Here is an 18,268-nt window from a genome sequence, read left to right as displayed (position 1 = left end):
TGTAACTTCTGACATCCCTCCAGACTATCCACAACCCCACCAACCTTCGTGTCATTGGCAAACTTACCAACCCATCCCTCCACTTCCTCATCCAGGTCATTTATGAAAATGACAAGCAGCAAGGGTCCCAGAACAGATCCCTGGGGCACACTGTTGGTGACCGACCTCCATTTAGAAAAAGACCCATCTATACCCACTCTCTGCCTCCTTTGGGCAAGCCAGTTCTGGATCCACAGGGCAGCAGTCCCTTGGATCCCATGCCCTCTCACTTTTTCTGGAAGCCTTGCGTGGGGGACCTTATCGAACGCCTTGCTAAAATCCATATAAACCACATCTACTGCTTTCTCTTCGTCAATGTGTTTAGTCACATTTTCGAAGAATTCCACCAGGCCCGTAAGGCACGATCTGCCTTTGACAAAGCCATGCTGAGTATTCTTGAGCATACTAAACCTCTCTAAATGCTCATAAATCTTGTCCCTCAGGATCTTCTCCATCAGCTTACCAACCACTGAGGTTAGACTCACCGGTCGGTAATTTCCTGGGCTATCCCTATTCCCCTTCTTGAAAATAGGAACCACATCCGCAATCCTCCAATCCTCCGGCACCTTTCCCGTCTCCATCGACGACGCAAAGATAATCGCCAGAGGCTCTGCAATCTCTTCCCTCGCCTCCCACAGTAACCTGGGGTACATCCCATCCGAACCCGGCGACTTATCTATCTTGATGCCATTCAAGGATTCCAGCACAACCTCTTTGTTAAAGTCCACATACTCAATCTTTTCAGTCCACCGCAAGCCCGCAGTACATCCACCCAGGTCCTTCTCCTCTGTGAAAACCGAGGCAAAATACTCATTAAGCACCTCTGCCATTTCTAGTGGTTCCGTATAGACTTTCCCGCCTTCACCTTTTATAGGCCCTATTCCTTCACGTCTCATCCTTTTATTCTTCATATATTTATAGAACGCCTTAGGGTTTTCCTTAATCCTACCTGCCAAGGCCTTCTCGTGACCCCTTCTGGCTCTCCTAATTTCCTTCTTTAGTCCCTTCCTACAAGCCGTATACTCATCTAGATCCCTATCTTCGCCAAGCTCTCTGAACCTTTTGTACACTTTCCTTTTCTTCTCGACTAGGTCCCGCACAGCTTTCGTGCACCACGGTTCCTTTAACTTACCAACTCCTCCCTGTCTGCTCGGAACGTTGTCCTGTAGAACTCTAGACAGACATTCCTTGAAAAACTGCCACCTCTCTTCAGTACATTTCCCCGAGAATACCTCCTTCCAATTTACTCCTCTAATTTGCTGCCTTATGTCTTCATATTTCCCCTTACTCCATATAAACGCTTTCCTAGCTTGCCTGATCCTCTCTTTTTCCAATGCAAGCATAAAGGAGATAGAGTTATGATTGCTATCCCCAAGATGCTCTCCCACTGAGAGATCTGACACCTGACCAGGTTCATTGGTCAGTATCAGATCAAGTACAGCCTCTCCTCTTGTAGGCTTGTCCACATGCTGTGTCAGGAAACCCTCCTGAACACACCTAACGAACTCCTCCCCATCCAATCCCCTTACCCTAGGGATATTCCAATTTATGTTTGGGAAATTGAAGTCTCCCATCACAACAACTCTGCTATTATTGCAACTCTCCAGGATCTGTTTCCCTATCTGCTCCTCCGCCTCCCTGTTGCTATTGGGCGGCCTATAGAAAACCCCCAGCAAAGTGATCGACCCCTTCCCACTCCGAACTTCCACCCACAGAGACTCTCTAGACAATCCCTCCACAGCATACACCTTCTCTACAGCTGTGACACTATTCCTGATCAGCAGTGCCACTCCATCCCCTCTCTTGCCTCCCTCCCTGTCCTTCCTGAAACATCTGAATCCCGACACCTGGAGTATCCAGTCCTGTCCCTGAGACATCCAAGTCTCCGTAATGGCCACCACATCACACTTCCAGGCATCGATCCATGCTCTGAGCTCATCCCCTTTATTCACTATACTCCTGGCATTAAAGTATCGGTCTGAGATGGAGGGAGGGCAAAGATTGGGGTGGGTTGGGGGGGTGGGTGGTCTGCCGGTGGAGGGGGGGCTGCCTCCGGGTTGGGGGGGGGAGGTGTCTGACCCCGGGGGCGGGGGTCAGTAGGGGGTTTCTGCTGGGGTGAGAGGGTTGGGGGGGTCGCCACTGCTGTGGGGTGGGGCCTGGGCATCGGGGCGCTCCAGGACGGAGGGTGGGGTCAGGGCTGGTCCGGGAATTGCTGTGTGGGCCGCGATTGAGCTGGCCAGAAAACGGGAGTTTGACAGATCGGGGCCACTGTGCATGCGCAGAGTTCCAGAACTGTCAAAGTCCGGCGCGAATAGGCTTTGCCCCACTGGGTTTTTAATGAGATTCACGACTGGGCCCTCTGCGTTGCACAGAGTGGGGAGATTCAGGTGAGAAGCTGAACTGTCAGAACAGACGGGATTTAGAACAGTTTTCCCGCCAATTCAGCACTTTTGGGAGAATCGCCCCCGCCTCGAGCGTAACTGTTTTTGAGAGTAGATCCCTTTTAATTTGTAAATTGTAAAAAGCGGCGGTTAGTGTCTGTAAATTTACCAATCAGCAAAAGTCTTCAGCAGGCGTGTGAGGGAGCTTCTTCCAATCAGGATCATGGATGCTGGTTTGTGCATTTGACCTGCGGCAGTTTCAGACCCAGGGTGAGGTTAGTGACCAACACACGCACACGCACCCATGCACACACACACCTCAAGCGGAAATCCCACTGTTGTGCCTTCCAGTCACATTGCCAGTCTCAGGCACAGAGGCTGCAGCATCCTTCATCTCAGAATGAGTAATCACAATCTTGTGTGATGATGGCCTAATCCTTGGAAGGCTAATCAGCATATAGAGCATGTGGCAAATCTGTAATGGGGTGAAAACTTCAACAGCACACATTATGAAGAACCTAGACATGATGCAATCCTTTCAATCATCACACCATCACTTCACTGCCTACAGCAGTAAAGGAGGCAGTAATAGCACAGCAAACATCAGTGCACTCAGAGCAGAATGACTGGAGAGTTGCAAGGCACCTCAAGGAGGACAGTGATAAATCACTGGTACTTGCTTGACTGTCTAAATCCAGACTGGGGCATCTCTCATGCAAGTATAATGTTCTATCCTCATCACCATACTGAGTCCCCGACATGAGATCATTCTTTCAGAAGCTGTGATCTATCACTGTCAATCCTGGATGCATGCCTGTGAGTCAGGTTACCTTTGTGTGCATGAGGAGAGCTTTAGTAACACCATTGTCTGATCATTGACAAGCATTCATGACTCACCCTTCATCTGGAACCTTCCAAGTTAATATCCAGCATTGCCTTGGCTTCTGGGAGTGAGGTGGCCCAGTCAGTCTTTACAATCAGAGGGGAAGGTTGACTTGGCCTGGCAAATTGGATAAGATCATTCATTCTTTTTTTGGCACACGAGGGGGGATCCTCTTCTGAGGTCCACAGGCACTGATCTCCCTGGCATCTTCCTGCCAAGCCTGTGTGGTGAGATTGATGGATCTGCAGCCCACCCCACAGGGGTAAAGGTCCTCCAGCCAGTCCTCGACTGCCTGGAGGAGCCTCACCAGGTACCTCTCACTGAAACTTGGTGCAGAGTTCTCATCTCTTTGAGGGGCTATCACTCACCACATCCAATTCTAGGCTACAGTGAGTGATTGTGGGTGCTATTTAAATATGGCACCTGGACCTGCGACCTGATGAGGTAATGGTGAGGTGGATGAATCCTAGCCCGCCGCACCATAAGATATGACAAGCTGCTCATTTGTGCGTACATAGAGGTGAAAAGCAGCCATCCCTCAGGCCGGCAGAAGCTGTGCTGACTTTTTCACCTGCCACCGCACTTAGGGCCCGATTTTACTATCACGTTGCGCCTGTTTTCAGGCGCAAAAACTTGGTAACATCGGGCGTGAGGCGAATAGTGTGATCCGTGTCCCCCTCTGTGCCAGTTCCCCCTTTACCAAAGCCCGAAAATGGCCGTGGTCGGGACCGCGCCCAAAATGGGCATGACGGCCATTTAAATGCATTTGCATGCATTTAAATTAACTCAATGGGCTGCATCCTATTTACCGGCACTTCCCCCTTTACCACTGTGTTCGCCCATTCGGAATTGGCGCAAAATAGACATGCTCCATATAAGTCCTATTTGGGTGCTCCATCAGTGAGGTTTCGTGAGGAGGTAAGTGCCGAGCGTCTCTGCTTGATCAGTTGGGGGAGGGGTGGGGGGGGAATCGGATCAGTGGGGGGGGGGAGGGGGTGGCAGAATCCGCTGACACTCTGCCTGAGAATGGTGTGGGGGTAGGGTGAGGGTGGATCACCTTGCCTGAGATCAGTGGGGGAGAAGGAGGATCCACTGGCACTTTGCCTGAGATCGGTGGGGGAAGGGAGGAGGGGCCCGTGATCGGACTGGATGGCAGGGGTGTGGGGGGGCGGGATAAGGGGGTCAGTAATGTTGTGGGGTTGGGGCAATGTCTGTGGGAGCCAGGGGGAGGCATTATCCAGCCTGGGAGGGATGTGGCAGTGGAGCAGCTTTCTATCATTTTTTTTCTGCGCATGCGCAGTTGGAGGTGCCGATCGGAGCTGCAGGGTTTCTGGCACGTTAAGCCCCGCCCACAGGCTTGTGCAGCGCGATTCAGAATCGCTGATACTTTTACAGGCAGAGCGGGTATTGGGGCGCCTGAGAACAGGTCTAAAAGACGGATCTGAAACACTCCCAGTTTCAAGTCCACCCAGCACTTAGAATTAAAATGATAAAATAGGGCTCTTAATGTCCGAAGCAGAAAATTCTGCCCTGAATCTTTTTTATGGGTAAGTGGAAGGGTGGTGCTGGGAGGAGGATAGAAGATCAAGTTTGTATGATTCACATCAGGAACATACATTTCACTGATTCCCCTCCACCCCCTTTGCTACTCCCCAACTCCTTTGTTAACTGCACCCTAAGATTATAATACCTAAAATCAGCAAAGAAGTATTGCAAGCAGAAACAATTGCATCAGTTTGGTCACAGCTTTTTTCACGCTTTTGACTATTTTTGAGTGTTATACCTGATGTCTCTGCGTGCTGGTGTGACTGGTGGTTGGGAGGCTGGAACGGAATGCAATTTTTAAAACTGTTAACATGCTAGTCCCTGCTGACACAGTTTAGTTTTTTTTAATTAACATCAGCGACAAGAGTATGACTGCATTTGAAATACTGGACGTCTGTAGTCTGCAATTGTTAACTAGTTTGTCACAATTGATGTAAAGTGTTGCTGGCAACGAGAGTCAAGAAAATCTTGCAATGCAAAGAAGTGTGTGTGGTGCTTAGTGAAGCATTCTCTGAATTCCACAGTGGGATGGGCCATTGAGAGCTCTCTCAGGTTGTAACCTCACACAAGGCAACTATTAACAAAAAGGATTGTGGTTTTGCAAGTTTAACACCAGCATTCAATGAATATCAATCTAACACTGGCAATGTGTTGCTGTTGAGCACCTTTTGCTGCTGAAGATTGCAGAAGAGCCCTTTTTTCACAATCCAACTTTTGGTAAACTAGATATTGAGCCAAAGGGAAAAAGATTCTTCCAAACCACACACACAAACACACACCCAATATTGAATTGTCCGTTAGTGTCCATAGTCTCTGACTGGAAGGTGCAACAGGAGGGATGGGAGCAGTACTTAGTTGCCATGTAATTACATGGCACCTTCGTGTTCGTGCCAATTACAATGTCATCACATGACATCCTACTTTCAACAGTCCCTCCCCCTTATTCCTGTCATTGGTCACCAACATTTCAATCCTCATAGAGTCCGGTCTTCCCAAGGCTTTTCAATGTGTCCCAGTTTTGACTTTTGAAAATCTAGTCAACCTAAACATTGAGTTCAACTACTTGTCAACTTTGTGTCCCCATTTTATTTCTTTATATGTGCCAGTCTTTATCTTGTTTTTCATGTTTTTGCTTTCAACAACAGCTGTTCATTATTCTGCTGTCTCCCCTCTAGACAAATCGTTTATCTCTTCACTATGATCATTCCCAATCCTTCTGCCTTTTGTACCATGGACCAGAATTTCACATTTTTGGAGCAGGCGCACGGCGATCCCAAACCCATGTGAAATCAGGCAAGCATCCCAATGCCATCGACCATCACGTGATATTACAATCAAAGGGGCAATTATACCCATTATTAAGGCAATTGTTGGGAATTCTACGTGACCCTTTTGATTTAATGGTCAGAGCACAGGCCACTCTGCCAGGTAGCCATCAGGTTTTTAAATTAAACTTGATCCAGGGTGGGATGAAAGTAGACCAAAGCCATGGCAATTTGAATAGATCAGAGTTTAGGTGCGAGCTGGTTGGAGGATGTTGTCTGACAGTTTTTTTCTGCGCTTTTTGGGGGACTCTTTGGGTTACAAGATTTTATAGAGGCTTTCTACTGAGTGTCCCCTTCTGTGCACTAACCGGTGCCATTTGTATTTCAGCAAATGGGGATTGTTTACTTCATTGGAGGGACCTCCTCCAAAGAGGAGAAGGGGGCCAGAAGGGTGTGCAGACCAGGTGTCCACATGCTATATCCCAAAGAGCAACTTTGGAAGTGAGGCACTGCCAGAGAGGGTGCAAGGCCAGTAGAAAGTACAAGGCAGAAGGGTCCACAGAAAAGAAGCAGTGGTATTGTGGTATTGTCATTGGACGAGTAATCCAGAGACCTAGGGTTCAAATCCCACCAGGCAGTTGGTGGAATTTACAGTCTAATGATGACCATAGAAGATCATGTCCTTTAGGAAAGGAAATCTGCCGTTCTCATCTTTAACTGTCCTCTTAAATCGCTTAGTTGTGTCAAACTGTTACAACCACCCAGCATCTACCTATCACTAGAAACGACAACTGTCGACCTTCAAAGTCCTCCTTCTTAACATTCTCATTGTGGGAGTGTCCTAGACCCAGCCATCTTTAGCTACTTCATCAATGACCTTCCTGCCATCATAAGGTGAGAAGTGGGAATGTTCAATGACGATTCCACAATTCGTGACTCCTCAGATTCTGAAGCCGTCCATGTTTAAATGCAGCAGGACCTGGACAATATCCAGGCTTGGGCTGATAATTAACAAGTAACATTCATACTACACAAGTGCTAGGCAATGATTATCTCCAATAAAAGACAATCTAACCATCATCCCTTGGCATTCAATTACATCATTATCATTGAATCCCCCGCTATCAACAGCCTGTGAGTTACCATAGACCAGAAACTGAACTGGATTAGCCACATAAATACTATGGCTACAAGAGCAGGTTAGAAGCTAGGAATTCTGCGGCTAGTGCCTCATCTTCTGACTCCCCAAAGCCTGTCCACCATCTACAAGGCACAAGTCAAGGTTGTGATTTATAGTGTTTATGTTTACAGTGCCTTAAACTTACACTTGCAAGTGCTGCATCTGGGTGTCTCCCCTTCCTGGCGGTGTCATTGGAGGCAGCATTCCGACTACGAGGTCCTGTTGCCCTGATGACATTGGCAGATGTCCTCTGGCTGGCAGAGCCTGTGCAGGCACCCTGTAGGAGGGAACATCCAATGCCATGGCTGGGTATTCTTCAGTCATCACGGCCTTATCAACTGCGATGGACACTGGAAGTGGTGCAGAGGAGTTGCTGCCTTCATCTGGAGCCCTCTGCGAGCAGCCTGCAGATGTGACATGAAGCCTGTTCACCATCATGAGGTTGCTTTGAACCTCCTTGCTCACCATTGATGGACCTGCTGTGGTCACTGCCTGCGTGTGGGCTTGCAGGTCTAAGCACAATCCCAAAAACCCTGTTTCTGTTCCTGGAGCTGCCTCTGCATGAGAGTCGCCATTCTATGCAAGAGGCTGTGTGCTCAGAGGGCCACGTTACTGCAATGCTCATGCTGCACAAGGACTTCTCCAAGACAGACATCATGGCACACAGACTCTCTGCCAGATCTTCCGACACATCCTGCAGGACGTCAGCACCTGTTGCCTGATTGACGGAGCCAGAGGCTCATCATCTGCTTCAGACTCAGCATGGTCATGGTCTTCAGCAGTCCTCTGACTGTCAATGCCTTGTTCACTTTGCCTTCACGAGAGCACGCAGGCACTCGTCAAAGAAGCAGGTGGCAATGTGCCCACCTGCATTGCCCTCCAACCTGGCATGCGCAGATGCTGCTGAAGCCATAACTCCTGCCAACTAAAAAAGCCTCAAGTCTCTCTTTGACAGCTCCCTGAAGCTCTCAACAGCTCCTGGCAGACTTCAGGGAGCTGCCTGTGCTGTTTTTAACCCCCCCTCAGGGATCCCCATTGTCTCCAGCACTCGCCACGCTTCCACCCTCGCCAGCAGCACTGAGCCACGGTCAGGGCATGGTTTGTGCTGGCCAGCCCTTTACTGGCCATCCAAGGTGAAATCCTGTTCATTTTACGATTGCAAGTGAGAACGATATCACATCCCCTTCTGGGATGGCCGATCACATGCGCATGATGTGTGCAAAATTCAGGCCATGAAATCTGTTGTCAATTATTTTTTCATGCCTCTATCTTTTGCTCTTCGTCCCCCTACCTGCCTGCAGTTTTGAAGAAAGGTCCTTGGTCTGAAACATTGGCCAGGATTTTCGAGCCTGCCCATTGCCAGAATCTTTCGGTCTCGGTGAAAGTCAGTGGACTTTTGTTTGGCTCACAGCATCCTCTGTGGCATGTTCTGCCACAGTTGGAGCAGAAAATCCCAGCCATTAACTCTGTTTGTCTCTGCACTGATGCTGCTAATTCTGCTGAATATTTCCAGCATTTTCTGTTTTTATAATCAATTGATTTCCACAATCAGAACCAGAATTAAATGAAGTACAAATGAAAAACTATTATTATGACATTATTATTCTATTTATACTTAACAAAAATAAAATTTTGTGCATGATTATACTAACAGGTTTACTGCCCTAATTATGTTTGGTTATTTTGAATGAATGGCAGGTCTTGCTTTGATTTTTGCTTTTTGATTTGATTTGAGTCTATTGATTCGTCTAGTTTCCTAATAATAGCTTTCTACAGCCAGAGCGAGGTTAGTGCCACACAGCTCAGGGTTCTTTGTCATGTCTCGGCTCTGAAATTTTTAAAAATTCTTTCAGGGGATGTGGGCATTGCTGGCTTGTCCAGCGTTTATTGTCCATCCCTAATTGCCTTTGAGAAGATGATGATAGGCTGCTTTCTTGAATTGCTGCAGTTCATGTGTTGCAGGGACACACCCCAGAATTCCACCACCCCGCCCACCGTGTAATTAGAGTGGGCAAGGGGTGGACAATGGAAATGTCCGTTGACTTCGGGTAGGATTTCCCGGTCTCGGGTCGAGCGAGGCCATAAAATCTCGCTCAGTGTTGGGAAGGAAGTGAGTAAGTAAGGTTGTTTAGGATGTAGTTCAGAGAATTGCAGCTACTGATGTGGCAGCAACCATCTTATTATAAATCATGCATAAAAGTCTTGATGGAACTCCTGGTCTGCTCACGTGTATGGATGTGCACGTGCGTGCGTGTATGCATTGACTTACTTGGACAATAAGATTTGTTTTATTCTTTTTACAGTTGTGCCCAGATACCATGACTAAGCTGAATACTGCTTATATCTTTGGAATCACATATCAGCAACAAGTGAGCATGATTAATTTGTAATTAATAACAGACCGCTATGCTATATTTCACCTATGGAAATACCAAAGCTTTTTAATTCACACTTATAACACCACTTATCAAGAAATTAAACATAGGGCAAACAAGGAACTACAAGTCTGTTAGTCTGCAATGATGTGGAGATGCTGGCGTTGGACTGGGGTAAACACAGTAAGAGTTTTAACAACACCAAGTTAAAGTCCAACAGGTTTATTTGGTAGCAAATGCCATTTGCTTTCGGAGCGCTGCTCCTTTGTCAGATGGAGTGGATATCTGCTCTCAAACAGGGCATACAGAGATACAATATCAAGTTACAGGATACTGATTAGAATGCGAATCTCTACAGCCAACCAGGTCTTAAAGATACAGACAATGTGAGTGGAGGGAGCATTAAGCACAGGTTAAAGAGATGTGTATTGTCTCCAGACAGGACAGCCAGTGAGATTCTGCAAGTCCAGGAGGCAAGCTGTGGGGGTTACTGATAGTGTGACATAAACCCAACATCCCGGTTTAGGTCGTCCTCATGTGTGCGGAACTTGGCTATCAGTTTCTGCTCAGCGATTCTGCGCTGTCGTGTGTCGTGAAGGCCACCTTGGAGAACGCTTACCCGAAGATCAGAGGCTAAATGCCCATGACCGCTGAAGTGCTCCCCCATAGTGTACAGTAGTGGGCACTGCCAGAATTGCAAGAAGAGAAGTCAGGAAGGTCTGGGAACTTGCACAGTGAAGGTTTGGACAGGTCAGTGGCAGGGGTTGCATTTAAGGCTGCAGGCAAGTAGGAAAAGAAAGGGTGAGTTCTGTCTTGGGTGGTGTGGGGAGTGTATCCTGATAGACAAGGGGCAGCCCCTGAAGATAGAAACCCCCCTTCTTTCCAGCTCTTTGAAGAATGTATTTAAACAATTAGGCTGACAACTTCCACCCAACGACCCACATAGATATTTCTTGGCATGGCCAGCATATTATCAGGGTGAGTTACAAAGAACCAAGAACAAGAACAAAGAACAGTACAGCACAGGAAACAGGCCCTTCGGCCCTCCAAGCCTGTGCCGCTCCTTGGTCCAACTAGACCAACCGTTTGTATCCCTCCATTCCCAGGCTGCTCATGTGACTATCCAGGTAAGTCTTAAACGATGTCAGCGTGCCTGCCTCCACCACCCTACTTGGCAGCGCATTCCAGGCCCCCACCACCCTCTGTGTAAAAAACATCCCTCTAATATCTGAGTTATACTTCGCCCCTCTCACCTTGAGCCCGTGACCCCTCGTGAACGTCACTCTGTGTTTCTATACTCCTGATGACTCTGCCATTTATTGTATAACTCCTCCCTACATTATTTCTTCCAAAATGCATCACTTCGCATTTATCCGGATTAAACTCCATCTGCCACCTCTCCGCCCAATTTTCCAGCCTATCTATATCCTGCTGTATTGCCCGACAATGCTCTTCGCTATCCGCAAGTCCAGCCATCTTCGTGTCATCTGCAAACTTGCTGATTACACCAGTTACACCTTCTTCCAAATCATTTATATATATCACAAATAGCAGAGGTCCCAGTACAGAGCCCTGCGGAACACCACTGGTCACAGCCCTCCAGCCGGAAAAAGACCCTTCGACCACTACCCTCTGTCTCCTATGGCCAAGCCAGTTCTCCACCTATCTAGCCACTTCTCCTTGTATCCCATGAGCCTTAACCTTCTTAACCAACCTGCCATGTGGGACTTTGTCAAATGCCTTACTGAAATCCATATAGACGACATCCACGGCCCTTCCTTCATCAACCGTTTTTGTCACTTCCTCAAAAAACTCCACCAAATTTGTAAGGCACGACCTCCCTCTTACAAAACCATGCTGTCTGTCACTAATGAGATTGTTCCTTTCTAAATGCACATACATCCTGTCTCTAAGAATCCTCTCCAACAACTTCCCTACCACGGACGTCAAGCTCACCGGCCTATAATTTCTTGGGTTATCCCTGCTACCCTTCTTAAACAACGGGACCACATTCGCTATCCTCCAACCTCAGGGACCTCACCCGTGTCCAAAGAAGCGACAAAGATTTCTGTCAGAGGCCCAGCAATTTCATCTCTCGTCTCCCTGAGCAGTCGAGGATAGATGCCATCAGGCCCTGGGGCTTTGTCAGTTTTAATGTTCCCTAAAAAACCTAACACTTCCTCTCTTGTAATGGAGATTTTCTCTAACGGGTCAACACCTCCCTCCGAGACACTCCCGGTTAACACGCCCCTCTCCTTCGTGAATACCGATGCAAAGTATTCATTTAGGATCTCCCCTATTCCCTTGGGTTCTAAGCATAATTCCCCTCCTTTGTCCCTGAGAGGTCCAATTTTCTCCCTGACAACTCTTTTGTTCCTAACGTATAAATAGAATGCCTTAGGATTCTCCTTAATCCTGCCTGCCAAGAACATCTCGTGACCTCTTTTTGCCCTTCTAACTCCCCGTTTGAGTTCTTTCCTACTCTCTCTGTATTCCTCCAGAGCTCCATCTGTTTTCTGTTGCCTGGACTTAACATACGCCTCCCTTTTCATTTTAATCAGATCCTCAATTTCCCTGGTTATCCACGGCTCTCGAATCCTACCTTTCCTATCTTTCCTTTTTACAGGCACATGCCTATCCTGCAGCCTTATCAATAGTTCCTTAAAAGACTCCCACATGCCAGACACGGACTTACCCTCGAACATCCTCTCCCAATCAACATCCACCAATTCCTGCCTAATCCGGCTATAGTTAGCCTTCCCCCAATTTAGCACCCTGCCCGTAGGACAGCACTCATCCTTGTCCATTACTATCCTAAAGTTAACAGAGTTGTGGTCACTATTTGCCACATGTTCCCCTACCGAAACTTTGACGACCTGACCGGGCTCATTTCCCAGAACTAGGTCCAGTATAGCCCCCTCTCTAGTCGGGCTATCTACATACTGTTCCAAAGAACCTTCCTGTACGCATTTTACAAATTCCTCCCCGTCCGGACTTGGTAACTTGGTAACAAGCCTAATTGTCCCTTGATTATGTATTTAACTATGGTGAGTGGGCTGCCAATTTCAGCAACCACCCAACTCACCTAAGTCTCCCATATTATGGTGGTGAGTCTCAGGATCTGTAAGAAGGGGTTGGGCTGAAAAGCATGCCCATCAAGGGCATGTAAAATACAGCCCTTGGGTTGGTTATAACAAAGTTTGAATTTAAAAAGGAGGGGATATTGCCAATTCAATACATATACACATCTTTATGAGGTTCCATGTAAGAAATAGGCCAGCTGGGTCCCTTAATTTAACAAGTAAAGAGTTTGTTAATTAAACACACTCAGACAAAGATGTAGAAATTATCCTCAAAATGTTTAAAATGTACAAATATGATTAACTGCCCACTATTCCCAATGCAAAAACGAAATGAACTCTGTGGAGTATCAGACTTAAAACTTGACCAGGAAAAAAAAATACTCACAGAATGTCCAGATACTTGTTGGCAGCTGAAGAGTTATTTCCCACAATAGCTGCTAGTACTTTGGTTTCTCACTGGATTAGTCATGGGTAATTGATTCACTTTTCTCTTGGAGATAATGGTGTTGATTCAGAATCTTTCTTTAAGAACTCTCAGTTTGCAGCAATGAGTTCTTCTGGTTGGTTTTCCAATCATAAACAATTCAACTCTGTAGAGAAATATTTTAGAGAAAGAGAGAGCAGGTAAGACTGTTGCCCCTTCTACCCCTGTGGCAATCTATCTCTGACTATTAGTTCAAATCCAGTATATTTTACACCCAACAGCTATGTCGCATGTTATCGCTCTGGTTCCAATCTGGGTTTACTTTAGCCACTGTCTCTGAGAGCTCTGTAGATTTGGTGTCTCCATAAAGCAGCTTGTGTCCTTTGCAAATGCAACATGATAACTGCTCTAGGCCAGTGTCACTTGCTTAGCAAAAATGTTCTTTTGAAAATACCAAATATATGCCCAACTGGTGACATAAGTTAATATTCTGTATGACATATCTTTATAACACACATGAGAATTATTTTGCCTTCTAAGAGAATTTCTATATATTGTATCCATTTTTACTTCTTTATTTTCTTTCCTGGACAGTGTACACTTCCTGTTTCCACACTTTTATCTAAGTACCGTGACATTCAATTTTATGATATGTATATGCTTCACATCGGGGAAAACGGTGAAGAACAACTGCATCCTATTGCAGTTCGTAACTTAAACCTTCAATATAATGGAAAATTTGTGAATCAAGGTAAAAGTTATATTCCTATTACTTCTGTTACTTCGAGAATCACCCAGGTTTAATGTTTCTGACACAGTTAATGCAAAAGCAAATGGTGGAAGTATATTAGGGCAACTCTTCTGTGGTAGGCGTTATTTAATTATTAAATTATTTACCAGTTCCCTCAAATATATGTTGGAGGGAATTCACTGAGCTCATCAGACAGCTGGCGGGAATCCCAGTGCTGCACTGAAAGGAGCATCAGGATTTTAAAGTAATAAACAACTCACATTTTATTTGTGTGATGATACCGTGCCTTTAAGAAATCTATTTTAATCATGTTTCTTATAAGGAGTATTTTTAAAAGTCAGCTCGTTTTTACACAATGCCGATTTGTCTGGGCAACAGCCAGAACCAATGTTGAGAATGCAGGATAACGACTGCTTTTAGCTCATGGTGTGTTTGTCTAAACAGAGTTAATGCATTTGTGTTTACTTAGGCTTCCCTTGAGTTTTCAGAGTCGGGTTTTGATTAGGTTGATTGACAAAAACAGTCATGTGTTGGTGGGCGAAGCTAAGCTTACAAGAGAGACAGCGTTTTTAAAATCAAGAGTGATTTCTGCCTAGTTCTAAAAGAAGCAAGAAGTATCTTTCTGCCTTTCTCTCTCTCTCTGGATGCTGCTTTTTGGGGCTGTCAAAAGACAGATCTCTCTCTCTCTCTCTCTCTCCAGAGGTGTTTAAAAAGCTCCGACTGTTAACAAGTTCAAGCATGCAAACCTGTGTGTTGCTAACTAACTCTGAAGAGGACTTTTAAGTCTGTAAGATGAATATTGCTTGAATTGGAATTCAAAGGATAGGTTAGCAGTTAAGAACTGTATCTTGTCATGTTTAAGTATTTTTCAATTGATAAATGCTAAGCTAATTCATTTGTTTTAGTTAAACTGTGTTAAATAAAGTTTGTTTTGGTAAAAGCTTCCCAGAATCAAGCCTGGAGTGCAACATCATACCCTCACATTAATGCCAAAATAGTTGGGGCCTAGTCTAACTTCATAATATACCTTGGAGTTTCTGATCTCGTACGCTAACATTTGATTATACTTAATTTGGTTAAATACACAAAGACAAATTACATGTAAGATGTATGAATAAGTACATGAACAAAACTCTAGAGTTTAAATTCAGCAAAGTCTTCCCCTGAAGTAGAATTCAGTTAAGTTTAGAAATCCCTGCATTTAGAAGATTTTAGCAAATTAGTCAAAATATTAATTTCCTAATCTTAAATTGTTTTGTCTTAAATTCCATTGTAAAAAAATAGAAAATGTTCTGCAATTATTTAAACAAGAGCCCAAATAATGTAGAATCTTACACTCCTTGGCACTGGAGTTACTAATGGATTACATCTTGATATCTTGTGTTGTATGTAACTGATTATACTTGCTGTGACAAACTATTGAATCAACTATGGATAGCATTATTTGCCGATAACAATGAACAGAAGATTCTGGAAATATTCAGCCTCTGTGGACAGACAAACAGTTAATGCACTGGATCTTGCCACGGGTTTGGTAGTTCCAATGTCAGACCAAATGAAGATGTCAAGCCAGCACTTAACAGCAGCGAGACTGGTGGCACAATGTTCCAGAAGATGGCCTTCTAATTAGGCGGTCTCTTAATGCTGCCGACCTTATCAGAGGGCCAGCAATTCTAGAGCCACAACAGACCCACCACAGGAGGTGGCAATGCTGAGGCAGGTCGATGACTGAAAGCATCTTAACATGGAGCTCCCCTTGCAGGGCTGCACAGATGTGCAGCAACAAACAAAATCTAGGGCAGCTCCATAGGGATGGAGGAAAAGCTGTTTCAGACATGACCATGATTGTGACTCCATCATTGGGGCATGGAGTCTCTGGCTCCTTAGCAGTATTATTAGTTGCCCTCTCTGTGGAATGGATAGCTGATCCAATTCCCAGTCCACCCTGGAAAAGTTTGATGGTGGCATTTATGAATTGGGCAGCCATCCCTGCATGATGGCTAGGCTTTTCGGCTTCAGCATTCCTGGTGTCCACTGGGAATGATTTGGGAAGTTGCATCGGTTCTAATTCTCCAACCATCAATTTTAGTAGCCAGGAAGTGATATACTGGGGTGTATAATTTACTGATGTGTTTCCAGTGTATACCAGGAATGCTGAAGCCCCTTTGTGTTTAATTCTGACTTCTTTTTCAAGCATTAATTCATTGTTTTTAAATTACAGCTGAAACAGAAAAAAGTTGGCGTTTAACGAGACGTTTTTTCTTGGTGGATACTTTAACTGGTCGTGAAGTTCACCTGAATAGCCAGCCAAAAGTAATTAGAGTTGCTAAAGACATAAAAATCAGGTGAGAAAGATTTTTGATATAAATACATGCTGTAAGTGAAATTCAATACAGTCATGAATTATATTTCCAAGTGAAAAAAATGTATGATATGCATTTTCTTCTCTGTCATCCCAGATGTGCTGCACCTGTCAATGAAGGGGGTCTGCAGTTTTCCCTCCATGTGTCAACAATGGGCAAACTGCTGGCATAGGTCCAACCCTTCACTGGGTTTACACCTGAATTTGGTGATAAAAATCAAAAACCAGCTGCAATTACTTCTTGTCTGAAGTTTTACTTCTGGCTGCTGACATGAGTCCTGCTGGAAGCTGTTGGTGAACAACAGTCTGAAGACCCTGAAGCCCAAAGGTTAACCTAGCAGGGGGAGATTAGGTTCCAATAACCTTGCCAGTCAAGGTTTAAACCTGTCTCCAGAACCATAGCAGAACTTCCAACATGCAGAAGTCTGAGATAGGCCCTTGCACCAATTTAAGAGTTTGGGAAATAAGAGCAGGAACAGACCATTCAAGCCTGCTCTACCATTTAGCTAAATAATAGCTGATCTTCTATCTCAATGTCATTTTCCTACACTATCCTTAATTCCCTTCATGTCTTTACTATCTAGAAATCTATCAGTCACTGTCTTGAACATAATCATTGAGCCTCCGCGGCCATCTGGGGTAGAGAATTACAAAGATTCCCTCTGAATTAAGAAATCACTCCTCATCTCTGTCCTAAGTAGCCTATCTTTTATTTGGAGACTGTATCCCCTAGTTCTAGACTCTCTAGCCAGGGAAAAAATCCTTGCCGCATCTACCCTGTCAAACGCGGTAAGATTTCTGTATTTTCATTGAGGTTCACCTCTCAGTCTTCTAAACTCTAAAGAATATAGACTCAGTCGCCTCAATCTCTCCTCATTGGACAATCCCATCAACCCAGAAATCAGTCTGGTGAACCTTCATTGCATTCTCACCATGGCAAGTGTATCCTTCCTTAGGTGAGAAGACCAAAACTGCACATAGTATTCCAGGTGCGGCCTCACTAATACTCTAAACAATTGCAGAAATACATTTTTATATCTGTACTCAAATCCTCTTGCAATAAGGGCCAACATATTGCTTGCCTTGCTAAGTGCTGGCTGCATCTACATGCTAGCTTTCAGGGATTCATGGAAAAAAAACACCCAACACCAAGATTTAAAGGAGATGTACGAGGCAACGCAGGTGGAGAAGTTAGTCAAGTAGGCATGCGGCATGCTTGCTTTCATCGGCTGAGGCATTGAGTTTAAAAATTGGCCAGTCATGTTGCAGCTTTATAGAACCTTAGTTAGGTTGCACTTGGAATTGATGCACTATCAATCGAGTCAAAACTAGTTGTGAGCAAGACAAATAGGCTTTTATTAGCAAGAACTTGGAGCCATCCCTATCAGTGATCTGGTCTGTACTGAAGGCTAGGGGGAGGAGCCACCGCCTTTATACCTGGACCAGGGGGAGGAGTCTTGGGCGGAACCGACAGGGATGTGCCATATACACAGGTAATAATAAATATTAACTAACAGTGGTTAACCACCACAGATAACAGTGGTTTACCACAGGAATATAGTGTTCAATTCTGGTCGCCACACGACCAGAAGGATGTGCAGGCTTTGGAGAGGGTACAGAAAAGATTTACCAGGATGTTGCCTGGTATGGAGGGCATTAGCTATGAGCAGAGGTTAGCGAAACATGGTTCGTTCTCACTGGAATGCAGAGGTTGAGGGGCGACCTGATAGAAGTCTGCAAGATTATGAGGGGCATGGATAGAGTGGATAGTCAGAAGCTGTTTCCCAGGGTGGAAGAGTAAATCACCAGGGAGCATAGGTTTAAGGTGCGAGGAGCAAGGTTTAAAGGAGATGTACGAGGTATGTTTTTTACACAGAGGGTGGTGGATGCCTGGAACCTGCTGCCGGGGGAGGTAGTGGAAGCAGATACGATGTGACTTTTAAAGGGTGTCATGACAAATACATAAATAGGATGGGAATA

At 45.4% G+C, this 18,268-nt stretch overlaps 1 protein-coding gene across 1 annotated transcript in view; it reads left to right on the top strand.

Annotated features, from left to right (window-relative positions):
• tmem67 (transmembrane protein 67) overlaps nucleotides 1-18,268 on the top strand; it is a 148,277-nt gene that overhangs the window by 70,664 nt on the left and 59,345 nt on the right. The window contains exons 12-14 of the mRNA XM_078216975.1: nucleotides 9,597-9,662; nucleotides 13,770-13,932; nucleotides 16,157-16,271. Of these exons, the coding sequence (XP_078073101.1) occupies nucleotides 9,597-9,662; nucleotides 13,770-13,932; nucleotides 16,157-16,271 (344 nt within the window). The remainder of the gene's footprint in view (nucleotides 1-9,596; nucleotides 9,663-13,769; nucleotides 13,933-16,156; nucleotides 16,272-18,268) is intronic.

This window comes from Mustelus asterias, chromosome 7 (assembly GCF_964213995.1).
Source record: "Mustelus asterias chromosome 7, sMusAst1.hap1.1, whole genome shotgun sequence".
Classification (NCBI taxonomy): domain Eukaryota; kingdom Metazoa; phylum Chordata; class Chondrichthyes; order Carcharhiniformes; family Triakidae; genus Mustelus; species Mustelus asterias.
The sequence above is the reverse complement of the archived record's forward strand: the minus strand, read 5'-3'. Positions and strand labels throughout refer to the sequence as shown.